The sequence below is a fragment of the Protopterus annectens genome, chromosome 7.part0 (assembly GCF_019279795.1).
Source record: "Protopterus annectens isolate FY-2018-M chromosome 7.part0, PAN1.0, whole genome shotgun sequence".
Classification (NCBI taxonomy): domain Eukaryota; kingdom Metazoa; phylum Chordata; order Ceratodontiformes; family Protopteridae; genus Protopterus; species Protopterus annectens.
Window position 1 is genome coordinate 152,905,132 of NC_056739.1, and position 27,768 is coordinate 152,932,899.

The 27,768-nt window shown below is 44.4% G+C and overlaps 1 protein-coding gene across 3 annotated transcripts in view; it reads left to right on the forward strand.

Annotated features, from left to right (window-relative positions):
• CACNA1S (calcium voltage-gated channel subunit alpha1 S) overlaps positions 1 to 27,768 on the forward strand; it is a 3,469,037-nt gene that overhangs the window by 1,062,576 nt on the left and 2,378,693 nt on the right. For all 3 annotated transcript variants that reach the window (XM_044076603.1, XM_044076604.1, XM_044076605.1), the window contains one exon: positions 17,078 to 17,238. In XM_044076603.1, the coding sequence (XP_043932538.1) occupies positions 17,078 to 17,238 (161 nt within the window). The remainder of the gene's footprint in view (positions 1 to 17,077; positions 17,239 to 27,768) is intronic.

Below are 27,768 nucleotides of genomic sequence, written 5' to 3' on the forward strand. Positions count from 1 at the left end.
TTGACTTTTACTGTTGGTTACCTTAACCATCTGTGTGGAAAATTTTCCTTGGTTTTCTCCCTAAGATGTCCAAGGATCCAAAACCGTCCGGATTCAAGAAGTGTGACTCATGCTGTCAGAAGATGTCTCTCACAGATGGTCACACTTCTTGTGTTTATTGTCTGGGCGCTGTGAACCTGCACTCTTGCTCGATCTGTCATGCCTTCAGTCCAAGAGTCCTGCAGGAGCGTAACAATAAATTGATTCTGAGGGGTATGCTTAAACCCCAAGATTCACTGGTGAAGGCTCAGCCGGTAAAATCTTCCAGGCCACCTAAACCGTCGGCTCCCAGTTCTGAGCCATCGTTGGGTGAAGCCACACTATTCATTTCGGCTCTGGCTGGAACCGATGTCCCTCCCTCCCAGTCGGCTCCGACACGATCTTCGGAGCCGGCTGAGAGTCGAAACAGATCCAGGTCTCCTTCTTTGGAGTCGATACGTTTGGCTCCGAAGTCGCCCCTGCTCCAATCGGAGCGTAGTCATCGATCATCCCACTCTTCTCGGTCCTCTAGACTTTCAGACCATGACTTGGAAAGAGTGGTCAGTAGGCTCTTAAAATCGCAGGCCCTAGCCAAAATGTTATCCAGCCCTCCTCATCAGGAGTCGGCTCCGTCCACAGCTGTAGATATTCCTCCTCTGACTCTTCCTATGAGCTCGGAGCCGGAGTTCGTTGGGGTACGAGTCGTGGAACCGTTGGCGCTGATACCCTCTCTTTCGGTTCCGTCATTGTCTCCGATCCCTTCCATGGTACCTTCCATGGAGGGATCTGGGCGCCGAGACTCCCTCGTCAGCTCCGAGGGGGCGAGTGGCGTCGGACCCTTGTCTGACCCCGCTCTCCCTCTCGGTGCTTCGGTGCAGGTGAGCTCGGCTCCTACATCTGCTTCGGAGCCGTTTCCCTCGGTGCGGGGAGAGCTTCTGGTTTCTTCGTAGCCTGAGCCTTCTCTGCGGCCAGGCATAGACGCCTTCGAGGTGATGAGGTGTGTACTGGCCCCCCTGAGTCAGTCCCACGATCGACCCCATCGGCTCCTCCCCCAGGGTGCCTGCGTCAGCCTCTGCCTCTCTTCCAGACCCCAAGTCTGGGGATACTGCGCTCCAGGACACCCCTTTGGGTGTATCCTCCTCTTCCGAGGCCTCCCCTGATCTTTCAGAGGAGCCACCTCGCAAGAGAAAATGCAAGAGGAAGCATGTTGACTCCCCCGAATCTGTCACATCGGATACCGACTTAGAGGAGTTGTAAGGGTCCCCAAGATCTCCCTCTGAAGATGTCTCCTTCTCAGACATCCTTGAGATGCTTAGGCAGAGGGGAAACTGGACTACCCTAAGCCCTTCCGAGGATGAGTCGGTATTCCTGGATGCGTTTGGATCCCGACCTTCCACCTCCTGGGTGTCTCCGCCTTTCGACCTACTGATGTCTGTGGTGGCTCGAAAGGAGTGGATGGCTCCAGACACTGTGAAACCGACCCCTAGAAGACCTGCTAAGTTCATTACTGCCCCGCAGGACAAATAGTTCTTGACCAAGGGTGTCCCCGTTGATGCCATGGTGGTAGCAGCGGCCACAAAGAAGGAGTTGGCTGAAGCTTCTTCATCTGTCCATCCCCCTAACAAGGAGTCCAGGACGATGGACAGATATGGGAAGCGGATGTTCTCTTCAGCAACCTTTTCCATGCGGTCCCTGAATTACCTGTGCCACTTTACCCATCTTCAGAGGGATCTCCTGAAAGAGCTTGGAGATACCCTCCAAGATCCATCAGCTGAGGGGGCCCAGGCTAAGGCAGCCTCCCAGCTGGCAACTCTTAATTCAGTGGTAAACTCCTCCATGAGGCTCATTTCGTATGCAGCCGATGGTGCGAGCAGAGCCGCAGGCACAGGCGTGGCCCTAAGGAGGCACACTTGGATGCGGCTATGTAACTTTGCGGAACCTTTCAGAGCGTCTTTCACCAACACCCCTTTTGATGGTTGCTCTCTTTTTGGATCACAGGTAAAGGACACCCTTACCAGATTTGAGCAGGAAGGCAAGACTCTCTCAGCCGTGGGAGTCCGTTTTTCCACTCCTTCCAGGCCATATCCCAAGGGTCAGAAGAGTGGAAAGATGTGGTTCCGGAAATCCCAGGGAGCCGTGCCAGACACACGTGTTGAGTTTCCCTCCAGGGGCAGAGGAGGGAACAATAACAGATGCCACCCTTGTGGCAGAGGAGGTCTGCAAAACCAGGGCAGCAGAGAATCTTTCTCTGACAAGCCCTTCCAGCATCCCTGAAGGGTTGCCCGGCTGCTCACCTCTGGAGGCAGTCGGGGGAAGATTATCGCTGTATCCAAGAGCCTGGCAAGACATAACACAAGACAAATGGGTACAGTCCGTCATATCCGGAGGCTACAGAATTCCCTTCATTCGCACCCCCCTTAAGGTTAAACAAGTCCCTTCCAGATGTTCTACCCAATCTAAGGGACCAAGCAGTGCAAGAAGTCTCAAAACTGCTAAGAAAAAGGGCCATCCAGCAAGTCCCAGCAGACCAACAAGGATCCGGAATGTACTCAAGTTTCTTTTTGGTACCAAAAAAGACAGGGGACTGGAGACCCATTTTGGATCTCAGCAGACTAAACAAGTCTGTACAAAGAATGAAGTTCCGGATGGTCATGCTTCTGTCCATTTTACCCTTTCTGGGTCAGGACAATTGGATGTGCTCCATAGATCTTCAGGATGCGTACTACCACATCAAAATGGACAGATGCTCCCGAAGATTCCTTCGCTTTTGGCTGGGAGCCAGCCATTATCAGTTCAGAGCTCTGACCTTTGGTCTCACCACAGACCCCAGGGTGTTTACCAAATGTATGGCAGTAGTTACCACTCACCTGAGACAGCAAGGATTTCAAGTGTTTCCATATCTCGACGACTGGCTTCTCACTGCTACCACCAGACATCACCTTCTGCAAGCCAGGGACCGCACCATCGACACTTGCTCCAGGCTAGGTATCACAATAAATTTCGAAAAGTCTGCATTGTCGCCCTGTCAATCTATCACTTTTATAGGTGCAAATTTAAATACCAAAGACATGTTAGCGAGCCTCCCACCAGGCAGGGTGTTAGTGATTCGTCAGCATGTCAAGGTTTTATTAGCATGCAAAAGGATTCAAGCCAGGTTTATCCTTCAAACACTGGGTCTCATGGCAGCAGCGATCGTACTTGTTCCTCTAGCTCGGTTTCACGTGAGGATTCTCCAGTGGCTTCTTTTCACCCAATGGTCCTTCCAGCAACTTCCCATGTCTTACATGATTGTGATCACTCAGGCATGCAAGAAGCATCTTGCGTGGTGGATGGTCTCCACATCAGTGCTCCACAGCAGACCATTTATTCTCCCCCCTCCAGTGGCTACAGTGACCACGGACACCTCCCTGATCGGGTGGGGGGGCATTATCAGGGCAGAACAGTCCAAGGCACCTGGCAACCTCACGAGTATCATCTGCACATAAATGTCTTGGAGATGAGGGCCATGCTCTTAGCGTTTCAGGCTCTTCAGGACTCTCTTCCTACCGGGACCATTGCAGTTCAGACGGACAATATGTCCGTAGTGTGGTACGTCAACAAGCAGGGTGGAACCAGGTCCTACCCCCTATGTCGAGAAGCACTCAGACTCTGGCAGTGGGCGATCTCTTCCCAACGGTTTCTGATTGCAATGCACATCCCTGGGAGGTCCAACGTCATAGCAGACAGACTGAGCAGAGCAATTATCATGCCTCACGAGTGGTCTCTGAACCAGGTAGTTGCGGACCAAATCTTCCGCAGATGGGGCCAACCTTGCTGCAACCTTTTTTCAACTCCCTTCAACAGCAAGTGCAGCAATTTCTTCTCTCTCCTTCCACTTCCGGGCATTCCCCCAAAGACGCTCTAGTCCACGATTGGCCCCAGGGACTTCTTTATGCATTCCCTCTTTTCCCCCTCATACCGAAGCTAATTCAGGAGGCTACCATTTTGGGTTGCAAAATAATCCTCATTGCTCCTTACTGGCCTCGACAAATATGGTTTCCGTTCCTGCATCGCTATCTTCTCAAACAGCCTTGGACTCTGGACCTAGTTCCAGACCTCCTGATTCATCATCTGGGCGGGCTGCACCAATCCCTACACTCTCTCCAGCTCACGGCTTGGTTGCTCCACTTCCAACCTTAGCCAGGCTCCCAGATATCTCCCCTTCTGTGCGCAAAATCCTTTTGTCATCACACAAGTCTACAACTGGAAAAACTTACGCTAGTAAGTGGAAACTTTTTTCTTAATGGGCAGAGGCAAAAAGTATAGACCCCTTTTCAGCCCCTGTACACTACAGTTTGGAATTTCTTGCGAAGCTCTTCCATGCTGGGTCCGCTTCCGCTACAATTAGAGTTCAGTTAGCTGCAATTTCAAATTTTCACATCGGCCTGTCAGAAAACAATATCATGTCTCATAAGCTGTGTAAAGCTTTTCTCAAAGGAATCACTCTGCTCAGTCCCCCAGTGAGAGATCCTCTACCACTGTGGGATCTAAATTTGATTTTAGCTTCGCTAATTTTGCCCCCTTTCGAACCTGCAGCTTCTTGTTCACTGAAGTTCTTATCTTGGAAAACCCTTTTTCCTGGTAGCTATTACTTCAGCCAGAAGAGTTTTGGAACTACAGGCTCTTTCTATCCGTCCCCCATACCTTGTGTTCCACAATGACAGGGTTGCTCTTAGGACTAATCCTTCCTTCCTTCCTAAGGTCTCTTCAGAGAATAACTTGAATCAGTCCATAGACCTTCCTGTGTTTTTCCCTAACCACTCCAACAGGGTGGAGTATAAGTTGCATCAGTTAGATGTTCACAGGCAGCTACGCTTTTATTTACATAGAACCAAAGACATTAGAAAATCAGATCAACTGTTCCTGTCTTATGCAGTAGGTAAACAAGGTCTTCCGGTCTCCAAGGTAACCTTATCCAGGTGGTTGTCTTCTATCATTACATTCATATACCAACTCAGGAATAAAGAATTACCAGTCAAACCAAAAGGTCACTCCACCTGAGCTTTAGCCACTTCGGTGGCTTTTCAGGCTAGGTTGCCCATGGAATCTCTTTGCGCTGCGGTTACATGGGCCAACCCACATACTTTCATTTTGCATTACAAGTTGGATTTGGTTTCCAGGAGCAGAGCTGATTTTGTTTCCACTGTTCTGAAGAGTATTTTCCAATGAGCCACCCGGGATTTTAGGTGCTAGGGATGCTGTCCCAACCAGCAAGAATGAAGGCGAGATAGACAACTTAACATAAAGAAGTTATGTACCTACCATAACGTTCCATGTTAGTTGTCTTCTTCTTGCCTTCTTTCTTGCGTCCCACTCTCCATCCCCCTATCCTAGTGGACCGAGAAGAGTTCCTCTGGATTTTTCGCTGGCTGAGTCTTCTCTGGCTATTCCTTTCTGACTAGTAGTCTCTCCAGTAGGATTTATGCATTCTAGGACAGGATTCCTGTATTATTATGTCTGCAGTTAGACTTACCAAACGAGATCTGGGTATCTAGCGCCAGGCATCATGGGATATAGGGGAGCCTCGAGCCAGTAAGCAACTCCCGAGCTTTTGAAGATGGCCGAGTCGTTGCCGAGGATCGGCTCAGAACCCAACCAGCAAGAAAGAAGGCGAGAAGAAGACAACTAACATGGAACGTTATGGTAGGTACATAACTTCTTTTTCAGGAACATCAGTTACTTCATACTGAAAAAAAAGAAAAAAAAAACTACCAGGGAACAGACTATACTAGACATTGTTTGTGATCCTAAAGAAATTACTGTTACTTCAAATCAAGTTTTGCCACCAGTGATGTGCAGTGATCATGGGGTTATAAAGGTTAATTTATTGCTAGATAATTCTGCCAAACTGAAATCTAAACCAATGCACAGAAGCTTAATTACGGATTAAACGGTCACTATGTAAAACTAACTGGAGTGATGCGTTCAGTGGAAAAACTGCAGATGGAATGTGGAAAGTTTTGAAAGACAAATTGTTTGAGTGAAAAAAATTAAAAATAAGTTTAGTATCAGGATCTAGGCATACATCAGGTAGATATATTTCCATAAGAACAAGGTACCTGATTAAAGTGACAAACAAAAAAATATAAGAAATGGAAGAGAGGTTGAACTACAACTTCAAAAACTGAAATAAACAAGCTGGACAAACAAATTAAGCATAGTGTGAGACGAGATCAAGAAAAACTTGAAGAAATTTATATAAAGATATTGAACATAATATGAAACCTTTTTATAGACACATATGTGGAAGGAGTAAAGACGTACAAATTTATAAACTGTGTGTAGATTCTAAAAGTTATTCTCAGACACATGAGATTATATTTGCAAAATCTTATGCAAATCAATTTGACTCCACAGAGTAGGTCATAAGTTGTCTTAGTGACACCCAGGTAACCTCAGATACTGGAATCAAATTAAATTATATTGAAAAAGAACTGTGCACCCTGGATCCAAACAAAGCACATGGAGGAGATGGAATTAGTAATCATGACCTGAGAACACTTCAGCGAGAACTTACAGTACCATTATATCTAATATTTACTAGGTCATATAAAAGTGGGGAGAGTCCTCAAGATTGGAGGCATGCGCTTATTAAACCTGTCTTTAAGGGAAAGGGGAGTAGGACAAACCCAGAGTCATACAGACCCTTAAGTCTACTTTCATGTTGTGGAAAAATAACTGAGATGGTAATATTGGATAAGTTATTGTCAGAATCAGATAGGCTGGGACTTGAAACCATATACCAGCATGCATATGTTGAAAATAGATCTATTACCACCCGTAGCATGATCTATAACAATATAATAACAGCTATGAATGAAAAATTGTGCTGTGATGTAATTATTTAGATATAATGTCAGGATTTGACAAGGTCATTCACAAAACACTGATAACTAAATTAGAACAACTAGGTGTCAATGTGCTCTTGATAATTGGATAGCTGCATGGCTTACAAATAGGACATGGCAAGTATCATACAGCAATTGGACAGGTGAAATTTTAGTTTACAGTCAGGGTGTCCCACAGGGCTCTGTCTTAGGCCCGTACTTCTTTAGATTGAGTCTTTCAGACCTAACCTTTTCATTTGAGGTGTTCTACAGTCTGTATGCAGATGACCTGAAATTTGGTAAACTAATTACATGTGTTACAGATAAGGCGCGTCTGCAAATGAACTTGACTAAATTGATCACAACTGGGTACAGGAGAATAATATGCTGATAAATGCATCAAAAACTAAGCATATGAGCTTTGGGAGGCATACATTGAATGGTGAATATTTAATACAGCACACAGTGATTGAAATTGTAGATTCAGTTAAGGACCTGGGTATATGGGTAGATCCAGCTTTGAGTTTTTCTAATCATGTCAACCAGTTGGTTGATAATAGTTATAGAACTATATGTTGTATAAAAAGATTTATAAAGTCTAGGAAATCAGAAATGATGAAGTCATTGTTAGTTATATTAGACCCAAACTTGAATATGGAATACCAATATGGAAACCTTATAAGAAAACAAGTAAAAGGAGTAAACTGGAAAGAGTGCAGTGGAACAATGCCAGGAGTGTCCATGGATGTGAAAATTTAAGTTATTATGAAAGACTAAAATATCTGAACTTGTGGAGTGTCTCTTATAGATATGTAAGAGGAGATATAATTCAGGTATGTTGGGCATTTAAAGACATCTGCCTCTGGGAATGTTAGGGGTTATCTAAAAGTACTAGAGAATCACCAGAGAACCTTTATCAAAGATTGAACTTTAATTGTACTTTGACTTAGGAATGGGGTCCAGTCCCATCATGGTATTAGAAACCCAAAAGACTTGGAGAAATTAAAAACGATTCTATAGGAATGAGAAGTGTGCTAACTGCTTCTCTGACAGAGCAGCTGATGCATGGAATAGACTGCCAAATTACATTAAAGCAAGTATTAGTGTAGATATTTTTTAAAAACAGCCTGGACACTTTTATGGGAACTAGTGTTTTGGTATACTGGCAGGCTAGATGGGCATTAATGCCCATGCTTGTAATATTTGTATGTTTGTATGTATGAATGTATGTATGTATGGATCTCAGGTAACCCAAGCTGGGCAACTGGACATTGGAGAGCCAGTAGCTTATTAAACCAGGACTGCTGGGCTTTATGTCAGGCACACATTGGCCAGTAGGGTCACATAAACCCCTCCCACCATTACCATGGGTTCTTATCATAGGATGAAATAGGCTGTTCCTCAACCCACTTATCACCGGCAAATACCCATGCCCACTTTTGGCAGCATTAGTCATTGTGACCAAACCACCTGACTTTGGCAGTACCAGTTAAATTGCAAGGCTCATAAATGCAAGCCCTGGAGCAGTGTGAAAATGGGGTCTTACATATACTGAGTCAGGATCACTTTATATCATAATATTCCCCATTCTCTGAAGTATGCTTTGCTCAGAGTTAGTGACTATAAGTAGTGGGAGGTCCCGCTGGTATGCTCCCCTTGGAAAAGCATTTGTTGACATTCACTGTTCTGCTGTAGTTCCACTGTTTTTTTTTCATCTTCATAATTTTGTGGCTGTCACTTATGGGACTCTGAACTACAATAGAGAGAGCTGGGACTAAAAGGAAATGTTAAGTTGTCTATCTCGCCTTCATTCTTGCTGGATGGGTTCGGAGCCGACCTCGGCTCCGACTCGGCCACTCTAAAAGCTCGAGAGTTGGTTCCACCGGCTCGAGGCTCCCCTTATATCCCACAATGCTAGGCGTGAGTTACCTCAGATCTCGTTTGCCGCTACAGCGATCGAGGTGTTGTTTTTCTACCGGCTCAGGTCAGTTGTTTAATCAGTCGATTTAAACTAGTTTAAATCCCCTTTTCTTAACTAAATTGTTCATATTTCCCTTAGTTTAGTGTATTTCATCCCTTTCTTCTTTATTCCCATTTTTTTCCCTCAAGAACTTAAAAGTTCTTCCCTTAGGCCTTCGGGCTCTGCTATTCCTAGTGGAGTGCTTGTGTTGTGTTAGGGATATTTTTTATACTTAAGCTAACTAAATAGTTTAATTAGTATAATTTAGTTAACTTTCTTTATAGTGTAATCAGTGTGTGTGTGTTTTTTGTGTGTGGTTACACTTAGGTCCTTGATAATGTCCAAGGATTCAAAGGTCTCAGGCTTCAAGAAGTGTGACTCGTGCTGTCAGAAAATGTCTCTGGCAGTCACACTTCTTGAAGCCTGGGACCTTTGCACCTGCAGGACTCTTGTGCTGTATGCCATGGCTTCAGCCCCAGAGTCCTGCAGGAAAGAAAAAATAAACTTATTCTGAGAGGTTTACTTAAGCCTGAGGGTTCCCTTACTGTTTCTTCGGGCAAACCCTCTAAGGCTTCTAGGTCCTCGGCTCCAGCTACTGAGTCGAGGCCTAAGGCTTCGAAACCTCCTTCTACATCGGCTCCGGCTGGAGCCGATGAGTCTCAGACTGCAGCTTCTGTGGTTTCTTCGGCTCCGGCTGGAGCCGAGGTGTTGGAAACTCCTGTGTCGGCTCCGACTAGACCTTCGGAGCCGACATCTAGAAAGAGGTCCAGGTCACCGTCCCTTGGCTCCGTTCATTCGGCTCCAGCATCTCCCTTGCTGTCTGAAAGGAGCCATAGATCTCACTCCTCTAGGTCATCGAGGCTTTCGGACCATGACCTTCAGAGGGTAGTGAGTCGACTTCTTAAGTCCGAGGCACTGGCCCAAATGCTTCAGAGCCCGACTCATCAGTCGATGCCTGACCCTGTTCCTCATTATGTTCCTCCTCCGACTCCTTTGAGCTCGGAGCCGGGGCGTTTCGGAACCGAGACTGTGGTAGCGCCGGAGCCAATACAAATGTCTTCGGCTCCGCTGCCGCTCAGATTTCTTCCTTAGAAGAATCTCGGCGCCGGACTTCCCTCGCCAGCTCCGAGGGTGAGTGGCATCGGACCCTTGTCCGACCCCGCTCTCCTCTCGGTGCTTCGGGCGCTGGTGAGTTCGGCTCGACATCGGCCTCGAGCCATCACTGTTGGTGCCGAGGGAGGTTTTCAGCTTCTCGGAGCGGGAACCTCTGGCTCTGCCTGACAGGGGTGCGTTCGAGGTCATGCGGAGTGTGTTGGAACCTGGTTCAACTCCACAGTCGGCTCCGTCCACCCCTCCCTCTTCGGTGCCTCAGGTCAAGTCTACTCACTCCCTCATCCCAGACCGCAGAGAGCCAGCTCCTCAGGAATCCCCTGTGGGGATCTCATCCTCTTCCGAGGCCTCTCCTGAATTGGCAGAAGAGCCCCCTTGGAAGAGAAAGTGTAAGAGGAAACACATAGACTCACCTGAGTCCGTCACCTCTGACACAGATTTAGAGGATTCCGAGGGTTCCCCCAGTTCCCCTTCTGAAGATGTCACCTTTGCAGACATTCTAGAAATCCTCAAACAGAGGGGAAATTGGCCAGCCCTCAACCCTTCGGAGGATGAATCTGTGTATCTTGAGGCGTTTGGCTCTCACCCTTCCACCTCCTGGGTGTCTCCCCCCTTTGACCCCCTCATGCAGGTGGTAGCAAAAAAGGCATGGACGGCTCCTGATTCAGTGGACCCCACTCCCAGGAGACCCTCAAAATTTATCACGGCACCAGCAGATAAACAATTTCTGACAAAGGGAGTTTCTGTGGATGCTATGGTGGTTGCTGCTGCCACTAAGAAGGAACTAGCTGATCCTTCAGTGCCTGTCCATCCACCTAACAAGGAATCTAGGTCTATGGACAGGTACGGGAAGCGGATGTTCTCATCAGCGACCTTTGCAATGCGTTCGCTGAACTACCTATGCCATTTTACTCGTCTTCAAAGAGACTTGATCAAAGAAGCGAGTGATATGTTGAAGGATCCTACAGCTGCGGGTTTTCAAGACAAGATGAACACTCAGCTGGCTACCCTGAACTCCATAGCTAACTCCTCCATGCGCCTCCTTTCGTATGCAGCTGATGGAGCGAGCAGGGCCGCAGGGACAGGAGTGGCCTTACGCAGGCATGCCTGGATGCGGCTATGCAACTTTGCGGACCCCTTTAAAACGCGTCGTTCACTAATTCCCCGTTTGATGGATCATCTCTTTTTGGTCCTCAAGTGAAAGAAACCTTGACTAGGTGCGAGACTGATGGCAAGACTCTTTCTGCCGTCGGAGTCCATTTTTCTACTCCTTCTAGACCTTACCCCAAAGGCCAGAAAAGTGGGAAAATGTGGTTCCGCAAACAATCTCAAGGGACTTCGCCTGACGCACAGAGTCGGTTCCCCGCCAGAGGCAGAGGGGAACAACAATGGTAGATGTCGCCCTAGAGGCAGGGGGGGTCCGCAGAACCAGGGCAATCGAGAAACTTTCTCCGATAAGCCCTTTCAGCATCCCTGAGGTGTTGCCCGACTGTCCACCTTCGGAGGCAGTCGGGGGAAGATTGTCACTGTACCCAGAAGCCTGGCTATCCCTAACTCGAGACAAGTGGGTACAGTCCATCATTTCCAAAGGCTATTCCATTCCCTTCGTTTGCATTCCAAACCGATCAAAAAAATCCCTTCCAGATGTTCCACCCGCTCAAAGGGATCTTGCAGCTTTGGAAATTTCAAAGCTGCTTGCAAAAGAGCAATTCAGCCAGTTCCAGCAGACCAGCATGGATCCGAATCTACTCCAGGTTCTTTTAGTTCCAAAAACAGGGGACTGGAGACCAATTTTGGATCTCAGTATCTTGAACAAGTCGGTCAAGAAGACACGATTTTGGATGGTCACGCTACAGTCCATCCTTCCCCTATTGGGAAGAAAAAACTGGATGTGCTCTATAGACCTTCAGGATGCGTACTATCATATAAAAATGAACAGACGCTCCAGAAGATTTCTCCACTTCAGGCTGGGAACCAGTCATTTTCAATTCAGAGCCCTGCCCTTTGGACTCACCACTGCCCCGGTGTTTACCAAATGCATGGCAGTGGTAGCTTCTCACCTGAGACGTCAAGGATTCCAGGTGTTTCCATATTTGGACGACTGGCTCCTCACAGCTCCCACCAAGCATCTTCTTCTAAGGGCCAGGGACTACACCTTCGCATTTGTCAAAACTTAGGCATTTCAATAAATTGCGAAAAGTCTGTTTTGTCGCCTTGTCGTGTTATTACCTTCATAGGCGCAATTCTAGACACAGTCAACATGTCTGCGAGGCTAACAGATCAGAGAATAACAGACATACACAAACTGGTCTCGCTCCTCTTCAGCAGCAACAGAGTCAAAGCCAGGTTAGTTCTGAAAGTATTGGGGATTATGGCGGCTGCCATACCTCTGCTTCCATTAGCCAGATTCCACATGAGAATCCTTCAATGGATGCTCTTCACACAATGGTCATACCAGCAACTTCCGATGTCCCACACCATTATGATTACGCAAACATGCAGGAATCATCTTCTGTGGTGGATGTCTCCCCTCAGCTCTTCTTGGGAAGACCCTTTGTTCCTCCACCCTCGGTTGCTACTCTGACAACGGACGCCTCCTGATCGGGTGGGGGGGGCATTATCAGGGCAGAACTGTCCAGGGCACATGGCAACCAGACGAATGCCACTTGCACATAAATGTTCTAGAGATGAGAGCAGTGCTTTTAGCGTTGCAAGCCCTTCAAGACTCTCTTCCCTTGGGAACGATAGCAATCCAGACAGACAATATGTCTGTAGTGTGGTATATCAACAAACAAGGCGGAACCAGGTCCTATCCCCTATGTCGAGAAGCACTCAGACTGTGGCAATGGGCGATTTCTTCTCAGCGGTTTCTGATAGCAACGCACATCCCCGGGAAGTCCAATCAAATCACGGACAAGTTGAGCAGAGCTATCCTCATGCCTCACGAGTGGTCTCTGAAAGATTCTATTGTGAGAAAAATTTTTCTCAAGTGGGGTCAGCCTTGCTGCGACCTTTTTGCTACTCCCCAAAACAGCAAGTGCAAAGATTATTTCACCCTATTTCCGCTACCAGGCCAGCCCAGCAGAGACGCTCTAGTCCAAGTTTGGCCCCGGGGACTTCTGTATGCATTTCCTCCCTTCCCACTAATCTCTCAAGTGATACAGAAAGCTATCACTCAGAAGGCCTCCTTGATCCTCATTGCTCCTTACTGGCCTCGACAGGTTTGGTTCCCCTTTCTACATCAATTTCTGTGGGAGCAACCTTGGCATCTGGACCTAGTTCCAGACCTTTTGATCCATCAGTCGGGTCAGTTTCATCGCTCCCTCCCCTCTCTGAACCTCACTGCTTGGTTCCTCCAATTCCAACCTTAGCCAGGCTTCCTCATATATCTCACGCTGTTCGAGATATTTTGATAGCTTCCCATAAATCTTCCACTCGAAAGATTTATCTAAGTAAGTGGAAACGTTTCGCCTATTGGGCTCAAGGAAGGGACATAGATCCTTTCACGGCTTCCATCCAAATAGTCCTTGATTTTCTAGCTGAACTCTTCCATGCAGGTTCATCTCCTTCTACTCTTAAAGTTCAATTGGCAGCTATTTCTAACTTTCATGTGGGCATCTCAGAGTCTGCCATAATGTCCCACAAGCTTTGCAAAGCCTTTTGAAGGAGTTTTTCTACTCAGACCTCCTATAAGAAATCCTCCTCCTCCTTGGGACCTAAATTTAGTTCTCAGTTCCTTAATTCTCCCCCCTTTCGAACCTGCAGCTTCCTGTTCTTTAAAATTGCTATCATGGAAGACTCTCTTTCTAGTAGCTATTACTTCAGCTAGAAGAGTTTCAGAACTTCATGCACTCAGCTGTCGACCTCCTTATCTGTTGTTCCATAAGGACAGGGTATCCTTAAGAACCAACCCGTCCTTTTTACCTAAGATAGCCTCGGCGTCTAACCTAAATCAAAGCATTGACCTCCCTGTGTTTTTTCCAGAATATGCTAATAGGTCTGAACAAAAATTGCATTGGCTAGATGTTCATCGTCAATTAAGGTACTATTTGGATAGAACCAAACAATTCAGAAAATCTGACCAGCTGTTTGTCTCTTATGCAGAAGGCAGAAAGGGACTTTCTGTTTCTAAGGTATCACTATCTAGATGGCTAACATCTCTAATTTCCATTATCTATGAAATAAGACACCAAAAGCTACCTAACAAACCTAAAGCCCATTCCACCAGAGCTTTGGCTACTTCTATAGCCTTCCAAGACAGACTGCCTATAGACACCATTTGTGCAGCAGCTACTTGGGCTACTCCTCACACTTTCATTTCACATTATAAGTTGGATTTAGCTTCTAGGCATAGAGCTAATTTTGGTTCCACTGTTCTCAAGAGTCTGTTCTGTTAGGCCACCCGGGACAAGGTGCTAGGGACGCGGTCCCATCCAGCAAGAATGAAGGCGAGATAGACAACTTAACATATAGAAGTTATGTTCTTACCATAACGTTCCATGTTAGTTGTCTTCTTCTCGCTTCTTCTTAAGGCCCCACCCTCCTTCCCCCTGGCCTGGACAGACCTAGAGGAGTTTTGATTGTGACCTCTCTTTCTACCACCTCTTTACTTTAGGTATATGCTATGCTGTGCATATTTTCCTGGATCAGGATGTAGGTCACCCTTTTCTTCTCCCTTGTTTATAGAGGTGGACTTTGTTTCTAGTTATTCTGCTACTATTATAAGCTGGGCCTAGCTTACAAACGAGATCTGAGGTAACTCACGCCTAGCATTGTGGGATATAAGGGGAGCCTCGAGCCGGTGGAACCAACTCTCAAGCTTTTAGAGTGGCCGAGTCGGAGCCGAGGTCGGCTCCGAACCCATCCAGCAAGAAGAAGGCGAGAAGAAGACAACTAACATGGAACGTTATGGTAAGAACATAACTTCTATTTTTAGCTTGCAGGTCCTTACTTATCACCTGTATGCCTCACTGCCTAGACTTGTGTGATAAAAAAAAATAGGGCTGAGCTGCAAAGAGAGTACATTCCTGTGATGATGGGGGATCTGGGTGAACATTTCTAGTACAGTAGCAGAAGCAGCACTGATTTGCTGTGAGAGAGATTCAGGGAAGTCATAGAACAAGACAGGACAAGCTAGGTTTAGAAGGTAGTCTAGCAGGAAAAAAAAGAAACAAAACATTTATAAGGAGGGTGATACTCATAGAACTCTTTGAAAGTTGTGGAAATATGCATTATGGTGTAATCCTTTACCAGTCTCAAAGGTGCAAACAGATGCAAGGGAGTAGCATTTTGCAGAAAAGGAGAAATACTGAGATAAAGAAGCATAACATAATTGAGAAGGGACATTATTGTGAGTAACATGAGTATTTATACTCTGCATTTCCACAGCCAACAACACTGCAGGGAAAGCCTTATTCTCACATACCATAGCTAAAGCCTGGAACAGCCTTCCACCTTCACTGACAACCATCTCCACTATCAGCCAATTTAAAGTCTCACTCAGAAATCACATGACTAATACCTGGCTATTCTCCTGCATTTCACCTGCCTACCTGGATCGATAAACGGCACCTAACCTAGCCGGTATGATTTAATCTGACTAGCCATGCTACCTAATTTTACCGCTATCCAATATTTTTACTGAAGTATCATTTAATATATGCATGAATCCTAATTTGTACAAACTTTTTAATTGTCTATATTGCTTCTGTTGCTATTTGTTAATCATAGTTTTTTTATGTATTTTATTATCCAAATGTCTACTATTGTGTGTTTGAATGATTCATTGTGGAGCTTTTCTCCACGGGCCTCTGCTGTAAATGGATATATGTCCAGTCGGAACTTCCTGGTAAACAAATGTGAAATAAAATAAATACAATTTATTTATAAAAAGGTTGATATATCTAGAAGACACATGTCCACCAGATGTGTGGACATGTTTTGGACTGTTTAGACACTGTATCAGATTTAAGAATAGGAAATCAGAAGCCTTGAACTGTAACATATGCAATAAATATAAAACTGAGTAGACATGGGACCAAGTAACATAATTCAGTGTGGCAACATGGATTTAAATCTCAGTATTACTGTCACATAACAGTTTGTTTGTGTCTTTCAGCTTTTCCTGGTTAGGGGTCACCACAGCGGAACTCCGGTCCGCTAATGATTGGTAGTGGATTTTTACGTACTGGGTTACCAGCCCTGACGCACAACCTTCAATGAAGGCATGCCCCATTCACGTATGCCTCCATACAGAAGATGCTCAAGCTGGGAATCGAACGGGACAACATCTTGCTATGAGGTGACAATGCTACCGCAGCACCACCACCGCGGGTACATTACTGTCACGTAACAGTGTGATTTAGAATTAATTTCTATACATGTAACCCTGTCCAATTCTGAGCTAACATTTTTTCCTCCTGGAAAGGATGTCATGTCATTTTGGCATTTCTTATTTTAAACTGAATAGTGTTGCAAAAATCATTTTCTGTCTTGTGTAATGTTCATCTCTCATCTCTGCCCTGAGAAAGGCTGTTTCGATGTTGTGGCATTTTGATTTCCAGACAGAGTAGGGTTGTTGGACTGGTGTCTTAACAAGTTTATTGTGTCCCTATATTGTTTGCATTTGCTGCAGAATACAAAATCCTAAGCTGTGGTCCATTAAAAAAAATTCTTACTAATCCAGAAGTAAAAGTCTATTGGAAAGTAGTACCTAGAAAATGTCTGTGTTGTCCCATATTAGGAAGCCAAATGCCTTGTCACATAATTAGTGCCTGCTGAGCATTCCTCTTCAGCATTTCCCAGAAAAAACTGATGTCCAGTTGTCATTGTACTGTGGTTATCATATTAGCCTTTTTTTTTTTGTTTCATTATCATATTTTGGTTACATTTTAAATTAAGTAATAGTTGGATGCCTGCTCTTTACTGTAAAACCAGCTATGTTGTAGGTTTGTGTGTGTGTGTGTGTGTGTGTGTGTGTGTGTGTGTGTGTGTGTGTGTGAGATGGGAGGGGGATTGTTCTGTCAAAACATCTTAGTATCTGTCTTAAACACCAAGGCCTGTATGTGTAAACATTTTTTAGTGTCTGTGTGTTCTTTTCCTTGTTTTTTTTTTTTGTATCTAGTAAAAGATGGCGCCATTGGAACCGTTTATTCCGCAGGACATGTCGGACAGTAGTAAAATCTGCTTTCTTTTACTGGCTGGTCATTCTCTTGGTGTTCTTGAATACTGTGTCTATAGCAACAGAACATTATAACCAGCCTGACTGGCTTACAAACGTGCAAGGTAAGACTTGTGTGACATCATGGTGTAATTTGTTGGTGCGCATTTGCCAACTTTTTGCTTGTTAAAACGTTTGTGCCTTTTTTTTATTAAACTGCTTCCATGCAATACGCACTGCTCTTGCCCTAGGAATGCTCATGTTAAATATAAGCCATTTTGGGGAACTCGTCAAAGCATGCCTGGATTATCCACTCTTCTGTTTTGATTTTTTTTTCTCTAATTTTTCTATTTTATTTTTGTATTATTATAATGGCGCATATTTGTAAAAGGGCTCTCACATGCAACCTACCTACCTACAATAAACTAAACTAAAATAAATTCTCCAAATCTTAATTTGCAGTACTTGTCTTATGTGCAGCCTTGAAAAATACCACATTCAGAAATAAGTTAGCCCTTGCATCTCCCAAGCTTGCAGCATACCACATATACACTTACAAGGTCTGAGGATCCCACGCTTTCTTTTTTGTTCAACCAAGAATGTGTTAAGAATGATCCCTTCCATGAGTGAGAAGCAGTATGTTAACTAATTGCAAAGAACACTAGCACATGGTGTCTACAACACTATTGTAGTGTGTTGTATGTTTCAGCAAATATAAAAATACTACTTCACTGCTTGAGTCTTGAACCCACTAAGTCTGTGACATTGTGGGTATGCTTGTACAGTACTTACATTTCCATGTGCTGGTCTCATATCTGATCTTCTCTTGCTCACCAGTTTGATGTCAGCATAGAAACCTACTATCTCAGCCTGTGTGTACAGTAGAGCCAATCTAATACAACATTATTTTAATATGGTATTTAACATTTTTACCATATGAAGAGATGTATTCATTCTATAACTTTTTTCAGCACAATTTTTGTTTTGCACTTTTTTCTTTTTACTTCATAGCAAGGGACACTCTTGTTTCTTACTTCTGTATTATTTTTAATTTCTTCCAACACATAAAGTCTACCTTCTATGAAAGCCGCGGTGGTAGAGCGGTAGCGTTGTTGCCTCACATCAAGAGGTTCTCCTGTTTGATTCATGGCTAGAGTACCTTCTATGTGGAGTCTGCATGTCCTCCCTGTGGTCGAGTGGCCCCCGAAAGTCATGCATGAATGGGCGTGCCTTCGCTAAAGGTTGGGCGTCAGGCTGGCAACTCGGCACCATAAAAATCAACTGCCAATCATTAGCGGACCGGAGTTCCACTGTGGCGACCCCTAACTGGGAAAAGCCGAAAAGACAAACAACAACAACAATAACATAAAGTCTACCTTCTGAGTGGAATGCATAGGAAGGTAGAATTGGATATGACCTTCTGCCTTACACAACAGTACAATGAATTCATTACCTCAACAGTCTAGCAGATCCTTAAAAGATCACAGGTTATGCTAAAAGGTTGGCCCCTGATGAATATGTATTTATTTATTTAATGTTTGTAAAACAGGTAAGTTACTTTACTTCAGTGATGAATAGTTTAAGAACTAAAATAATTTTTTTAAAGAATTGAAGAACACATTTCAGCAGAAAATTAGGATTTGTTCTGTGCTCTTCTTGTAAGCTTGGAGGAATTTCTTCCTTCAAACTTTGTTATGGACTCCTTCTTTGCAGCAGTAGCCACCTGCTGTGAGTAGTCACTTCCTGTCTTCTACCATTATTTGATGAACTCAGCATAAGCAGCTCAAAGTTGCTTTTCTGACATAGGTTTAGCTGGAACTATTTCTTCTCTGTTTTTCATCATATTTTTGTACTTTAGCTTCACAACTGCTATTTTCCTGGCTTCCCGTAATAAGTAAGAATGTATAATGTAAATCCCTCCTACATATTTGCATCTCAAGTGCCTTTTGTGATGAGGTCTCAGACATGATAGCAACGCATGCTCCTTCTGTTGCTATTTAGTAAAACTACCAGAAGAAGGATTACATTGGAGAACTTGCTTTCCAAAAATGTCCCCGAAACTGAAAAGCAGGAAAAGAAGTCTAAACACTGCAAGGGATCATAGGATCATAAGATAAGGAAAATGTCACAGTCAGCTGTTTGTCAGGTGCCAGGATCTGCCACATCACACACACACACTCAAGTCTCTCAACAACAGGCACTGTTATGACTCCATCATAGTCCATGTTGGTGTGAACGACTTAAGACATACCTCACTGGACTATATGAAGAGAGATATGACTGAGCTCTCTGATTATGTGTTTCAGGTGAGTAAGACCCTAGCTTTAAGCAGCATTTTACCTTCACCTAGGATGATACCTCAATACAAACAAAACGTAATTGACTTCAACAACTGGCTTAGTTTCTGGTGTCATTCAGAGGGGATCCATTATCTATCAGAGTGGGATGACATGGTTGATAGACCTTGATGCTTTGCCAGAGCTGGTCTTCTTCTGTCACCCCTGGGATTTTAGTTACTGGCTAAGGCTCTTGCAACCCCCTTGGTGCCTTTTTTAGGCAATGTCACAACAACAAAATTCCCGACATAAAAAATACCCTCTAAAAACAACCTCAAGATTATGCTGCTAAACGCTAGGAGTCTAAACAAGAAACTGCACTCACTGGAAGCAGTCTTCACCTTGGAAGATGCTGACATTTGTGCAGTCACTGAGACCTGGTTTAAGGCTGCAGATGGCACACCAGCTATACCAGGTTACATTTCCTTCCACGCATTCAGAACATGAACTGAAGGCGTGACAACTAAAGGAGGTGGTGTATCAATATTCATTAAAGGTAAATACACCTCTGGATTGGTTAAACAGCAGGATTCCCTTGAATTACTTCAGGTGCAGTTGACTGCAGGTAAGACTCCTCTTCAGGTAATTGCCAGCTGTAGGACCCACTCCATGAATCAGGACTTCCTGAGTTAATCAAGATACAACCAAACACCCTAGTTTTGGGTGACTTTAATTACCCATCCATTGACTGGGTAAATTACATGTACTCTAACTCACTTGTTCAAAGGTTCCTGGACTTTATTAACTCCAATGCCCCTGAACCAGCTGGTTGACACACCCACAAGGGGCTCAAACATCCTGGATCTGGTGCTCAGCGACATGGGGGACTGCTGCACCACCACCAGTGTGTGGCCATCCCTGGTGAGATCTGACCACAAATCAGTCTTGCTAGAAGTAACTATAACACAAGACCCCCCCCCCCCAGCAACAACTAGACTAAAAAAACTTCTCCAAGGCCAGTTACAACCTGTTATGTGACAGCATAAATAGCTTCGTAGCCCCTCCCCCCACTGATAGAACAGACACCTCTGCTGAGTTATACACCAATGCTTTATACAAGCACCTGTACAATTGTATTGACTCTGCCATGCCTGATAGAACCAAAGCAAGATCTTCAAAGAAAAACAAACCTGCCTGATGGCCAACAATATGGCTATACAATAGGAGAAAGAAATTGCTGTCTAATAGTAGGAATGAATGGTCTCAAAACTGGAAACACTCCCTCCTCATCTTAAACAAGCAAATAGTGAAGTCATCCAAAGCTAATTACGAATCCACATTAGCTTCCCTAACTAAGGATAATCACAAGGCATTCTTTAATTGCATCTGTAACCTCAAAGGTAAGGCCCAGATTTGCGCTGAAAACGTAGTTAATGGTACTACATATATTGAACCTGTTAAAACAGAAATTAGCATCACCACTGAGCACCCTTTTCAGTCACAGCCTAAGCACTGGCTTCATTGCAGCAGAATAGAAAACAGCTACAGTCATCTCTTTGCACAAAGGGGTGCATCCACGGACCCTGGGAACTATAGACCCATTACCCTGACCAGGCTTATCTGCAAGGCCATGAAATGAATCATCGTGGACCTTATTAAGAAAGATATAAGAAATCTCTAAATGCTTGAGCCCACCCAGTTTGGCTGTGGCAAGGGGAGAGCACGCCTGTTAAACTTGGTGGACTTCTTCGAGACAGTCACCAAAACCCTAGATGAGGGCAATTCTGTGCATACAGCCTTCGTAGACTTAGCCAAGGCATTTGACACAATCCCCTATTCAGGTATCATTGATAAACTCACACAGCTGGGTATCAACCCATATACTGTCAGATGGGTTGTAAAATGTCTCACTGATAGAATTCATACGGTCAAAGTAGGGGACTCCACCTCCTCCAGCATACCCATAACCAGTATTATTTCACAGGAATTGGTTCTGGGACCCCTACTGTTCAGAATCTATTTCTGCAAAGTACAGGCTAAAACTAAAGGACTGTGGCTGACAAAGTTTGCTGATGACTGCAAACTGGAAGTGATCATTGAAACCCCTAGTGATGTCAGCATCTTGCAAGAAGGTTTTATAAAGACTAATGACTGGTTCCAAAGTCATAGTCTTAAACTTCATGCAGAAGAAAATGCATTATCATCCCCTTCAGCAAGGGTGATGTTCCTGCAAATTATCACATCGATAGCAATACTCTAAGCACACAATCAGTGGTGAGAGATCTGGATACTCAGGTTGACTGCAGCCTTCATTTCGATCACCATGTTTCCACAGTGGTAAGAAGGGCATTTTATATTGCTCATCTCATAGGTAAGGTAATTGCCTCCAGAAAAAAAGACGTTGTGACCCCTCTGTACTCTTCCTTCATCAGGCAAGTAATAGACTACAACACTCCCTTTGGTATGTTCCTTTCCAAACACCTGCAGCAGTTGGAGAGACCACAAAGGTTCCTTACAAAGGAAATTCAGGGCCTTCAAGATCTGTCTTATGTGGACAGACTGAAATTATTGTCACTTTACTCTGTGTCCTACAGATTGCTCAGAGGCGACCTGTGCATTGCATATAGGGCAATCTCTGACCCAGCTTCAGTGGAAATGCTGCACATTCGCAAGTCAAATGGCACATGGGTCACTTGCTCAAAGGACCTTAACCTGGTATATGACATCAACAGAACTTCCTGGAGAGACAGATTTGTTTCACAGAGGTCGCCCCACCTTTGGAACAAGCTTCCTATTCATGTAAAACAAAGGCCCTCCTTGGCCCTATTTAAATGTAATTTGGACACTTGGATGGGTAACCAGAAATTCAACCCGGGTTCCACCTGTGTCCCTCTTGGACAGGGGCAGTAGGTGCTGATTTTAGTGTCTGCTTGAACCAGACACCCTTGGGAACATGGGTTGAAATTGGCTAGGCTTGTAAGAGCCCTGGGGCCATTACCCTAGTAACCTCCTATGATCCTTTGAACCAACCCAATATTTTTCCAGATGTTGGTTGACCTGCTGGCAGACATTTTGAAGTGCCTTCCCCAATAGTCTCCTAGAGCAGCATTGACCTCCCAGAAGTTGGTTTCCCAGCCAGTCAAGCTGGCAGTTTCTCTTGTCCTGGTTGTGGCTTTCTTTTGCCAGGTCCAGGTCTGACTTCATTGTACCTCCAGTCATTAGCCCTTGTATCATGTATGGCTTTTCAGCTATGTCTTTGACATCAACTCCTTTTTATGTCTGTCTAGCACTGGACATATTGAATTTATTCCCCCTTTTCTTGTTTCTTCTTGTCTAAGCAACAAAGGAATTTGCACTTAGTTTGATTAGCTTATCGACAGTGCCAGATTGTGGGATGATATCAAAGGCCTTGGTCAAGTCCATGTAGGCAGCTGAGATGTTAGTCTGTCATATCCTGTAGTCACGGCTGCACAGGTAAAAAACACACTCTCCAAAGCCAAGAACACAGCATCCATGGGACCTAACAACATCCCAGGTTGCGTTCTGCACGAACTACAGAACGAACTGGCACCCCACCTAAGTACCATGTTTAATCATAGCCTCACCTCAGGCTTTGTGCCCATTGAATGGCGCACAGCAATGGTTATCCCACTCCACAAAGGGGGAGCCACCACGGACCCTGGGAACTACTGCCCCATCAGCCTGACGAGCCTGGTCTGCAAGGCTATGGAACGTATCATCATGGAACTTATAAACAATGACATTGATAATCTCCAAACTCTGGACCCTACCCAGTTTGGGTTTGTAAAAGGCAGATCATGTCTCCTAACCCTGATAGACTTCTTTGAAGCGGTCACCAAAGCTGTAGATGAGGGTAAGGTGGTTCACACAGCCTATCTAGATCTCGCCAAGGCTGTTGACACCATCCCCCACTCTGGAATTATAGATAAACTCACTAAACTAGGTATAAATCCCTATGTCACAAGATGGGTTGCCAACTGGCTCACTGGCAGAACCCACACTGTGAAAGCAGCAGACTCCAAATCCAACTTCAGACCAGTGACAAGTGGAGTACCACAGGGTTCAGTCCTGGGTCCTCTCCTGTTTTGTATCTACTTCTCTGTAGTACAGGCTAACACTGAAGGTCTTTGGGTAACAAAGTTCACAGATGACTGCAGACTAGGAGCCATAATAAAAACTCCTAGAGTTTTGACACTAACACAATGAGACAGATGCCTGGTGTCAAAGCCATGGCCCCAAGCTCAATGCCAAAAAGTGCATTGTCATCCCTTTTGGTAAAAACTCTGTACCCATGAACTGCCACATAGGTGATAGTCTACTTAACACCAAAAGTGTGATAAGAGACCTTGGGACACAGGTGGACAGTAGTCTCTCCTTTGATAACCACATCGCCACAGTAGTCAGGAAATCCTTCTATGTGGCGCACCTCATCACAAAAGGTTTCTCATCCAGGAAAAAAGAAGTCATTGTTCCCCTCTACTCATCACTCATAAGACTCATTATAGAGGACAACTCCCCTTTTGGTATGTACCTCACAAGACATCTGCAACAACTGGAAAGGCCACAGAAATACCTCACAAAGAGGATTACCAGCCTCAAACATATGCCCTATGAAGACCATCTAAAAAAACTCCAGCTTTACTCTGTCGCATATCGCCTACTCAGAGGCGATGTCTGCCTAACATACAAAGCTATGTCAAACCCAGAGCTGTTGGACATGCTCCACTTAAAGAAATCCCAATCCCTCAGAGCTACATGCTCTAGGGACCTAAACCTTGTCACCACAATAAACAGAACATGCTGGAGGGACAGATTCCTGTCGCAGAGACTTCCCATACTCTGGAACAAACTACCTATCTATATCAAACAAAGCTCCTCATTAGCACTCTTCAAGAAAAATCTTGATGATTGGATGGGAGATAGGAAATTCACCCCGGGGATCACTTCTGTGGCTCTGCTTGACAGGGGCACAGGAAAATATTTTTTTTGGGTGGCAAAAGCCAGGGTGCCATTTGGCTAGGCTTATATAGGCCCTAGGGCCAGTAGCCTAGTACCTACCTATGAACCTATATGATTTTGGGCTGGATTGTACTAGACCATGATTGTGATTGGCATCAGACAGCATCAGTTTACCACTTATCTCTGGCCTTAGCACTGGCCTACCACTTGTATTAGGCTTCATGTCAGCCCGACCCAGTGCACTGGATCCACTATTGGTCTGCACCCTGGCATCAGCTCATGAGTCACGTCTGACATCTGTGTTCTTGTTTTCTCATTTTTTGTCATGGTATCATACATCGGATCTGGCTATTGCTTATCTAAAGTCACCCCTGGTGTCTGGCTATTTGTCAGACATGCTTTGCTGATATACCACACTATTGTCATTTTCTTTCAGGTTCATAGGTCAGTACTAGGCTGCTGATCCAGAATACCATTAGTAGCCTAGCCACTATACCTTAAATCATAGGGACCTTTTGACATGACTAATTTATACTTAGTTTTGACCCCTTTCAATGAGGGCTTGAGGGGGCATACCCTGGGTTTAGTTATGATTGCACATCCATTCATCCAGGTTTCTCTTAAACAGGATCAGGAAACTACTTTGCTTTACATTCAAAGGAAGTTCGTTCCTTAAAGTAAAGATTCTCTGGGATATATATTTCCCTCACTACCAGGTCTTATTTATGTTTCAGTGGAAGTTAAGAACTCTTGAGTGGGTGTTTAGGGTGTTATTAGTTTTGCAGATGTGCAGAGGTCACACAGGATTCTTTGAGGCTTTGTAAGCTAGACAAGGTCGCCTCTCAAAAGCCTGTAGGAAACATAAAAAGGATTCTGTTGTGGCAGCTAAAGATGTGCAGGAAGAGACTAAACAAAAGATAATACAAAAATTGAGAAACTGGAAGGTGTGTTATATTGATAAGTATAGCAAGATACAAGCAGTCAAAATGTTTTTAGTCCCTTTAGTTTTATACACAGGTCAGGCATATTTTTATCAACCAGAGGAGAAGTTATGGATAACAATTAATAAAGTGTTTGAAGACTTTTATCTGGGAGGAGAAGATGGCAAGAGTCAAGTGAAATAAACTGATCCTTCCAATAGAACAAGGCGATTTGGGATTACCCAGTTTGAAGGTGTATTTCAGACCCACACAGTCAAGGCTCCTATACATAGCATAAGCAGAAATCTATAATTCAAAGTGGAAAGGGATGGTGACGAAATGAGGTAAGCTCAAAAAACAAGGAGAGATGGGGATTGTGGATGCAGATACTTAAGGAGAATAACAATAACCATACAGAATATTATATTCATAAAATAGCAGAAAGTATTATAAGAATTAAACCAACACAGGAATGTGGAAAAAGGAGATTCTGCCAATAGGGATGAATACAATTAGGGATACAGACAATAGGCAAGAGGTGGCTGGAATTTACTGGAGAAAACTTCAAAGGAACCTAGGTATTGGGAGCTAATAATTAAAGATGTAAAGGTATTAGGATGGGAAGAGGCCAATAATTTATGAGGATTAAAAGAAGGTAGGATTTGAATGAGCCATGTAATGTTTGACTGACAATAACTGGATAGATTGTAAGTGATGTATAATGCTTGCAACTAAAAATATGTCAATATGGTTTGATCTGATGTCCTTTTCATTCTTCTTCAATGTATGTGTTCCGGATCCAGCCTCAGATCTGACACAGTCACATTCCACAAACTTTGGCATAAACTCTTGAGCTCCTCCCTCTACCCATAATGCTGTATTTCATCCCCAGTACCTCAGATGTCGTTTGCCACCATCGCACATGAACTTGGATCCTCTTTCTGAGCGTATTTCAATCCCTTTCAGGTGTGTTGCAAGTGTGTTTTCTTACAAAACATCTTTCTTTCTTTCTTTCTGCTTTATTATATAGTTCCTCCCTCTTGGATTTCAGATTTTCTTATTGTTAGCTCTTTTACCTGAGTAAGGGAATCTCTTACTTACCATTGTTGGTACCTTTTTCTTATCTCTCTTTTTCTGTCTCTTTAGTTATCCAGTTTGACAGAGTATACATTACTACTGTCGTTGGTATTTTTTTTACTGTAGACTTTTATTTAAAATTAAATAAAAAAGTAACTAATAAATATTTTTTGTTTCTGTGTTTTCCTTTATTGTTAAAGTATTATGGCTGAAAAGCCTACTGGGTTTAAAAAATCCACTTCCTGTGGGCACAAAGTTCTGAATTTGGATGCCTACAGGGAGAGTGTTTACTGTTTAGGGGCAGCACAGCTAGGTGCAAACTGCATTTAACTCGAGGCCTATCGCAGACAGGAGGAATAAATTAGTCTTCAAAGGGTTATTACCCCCTTCCTCTTACTCCTCCTCCAGTGCTCAGACCATCAGCATATCATCCAAGGTTCCATCACAGCAAAGAATATGATCTCCAGTTAAGTCTAAGAAGACTTCATCATCCCTGGAGCCTCCAGAAAAAAATACAGAGATCATTGGATCCCACTTTGTCGGGTCTGAAGGGAAAAACTTCAGATCCTGACTTCGGATCCAAAAGTTATTTCAGTCAGACCTACTGTTCAACCTACAGATCCAAAACCATCAGATCTGACGTCTGGTACTTCTCATACACCAAGAACTTGCTTACCCAAGTTTGTTGTTGATCCTGTTTCTCCTCAGCTCCAATTTCCCCGCATGCAAACTCCAAGGAAATATTCTAGACCTCAGTCCACTGTCTCATCTGCCAGGTCCTCCAGGAGTCTTTTCAAAGCTGAAGTGGACAGGATGATGAGAAAGTTCCTCAGAGTTCACATCCAGATGGGGGTTATACTCTCTCCATCTCCTATCGGATCCATGAGCCTTCCTTCCACCCCTGATACAGTTGTATTTCCGTCTCCGAGCTGTCCTTTGGTTTTGGAGTCCAGGGATCTGAGAGTACCAGTATCGGAGCGGAATAAAATTACATCTTTGACCCCACACCTCTCCTGGGCATCCCGCTGAGGAGGTTCACTGAAAGAAAACATGTAAAAGGAGGCAACATAGGTTCCCTCTTGGAATCTCTCATCGAAGATACTAGCTTTGATGAAGAGGAATGGTCCCCAGGATCACCACCTGATATCTCATTTAGAGACATTTTGGAGATCCTTAAGCAGAAAGGTGGTTGGTCCTAAGACAGTCCTTCCCCTAGAGAATCAGTATTTCTGGAGGCTTTTGGTGCTGGCCCATCTGCATCTTGGGTGACTTGCCCATCCAGTGAGCTCATTGACCTCTTGCTGGACATGGAAGGAACTGGATTCTGATGAACCAATCCCACGTCTTCCAGACAAAATTTAGCCTCTCCAAAAGATAAACCCCATTTGCGCAAAGGAGGAGC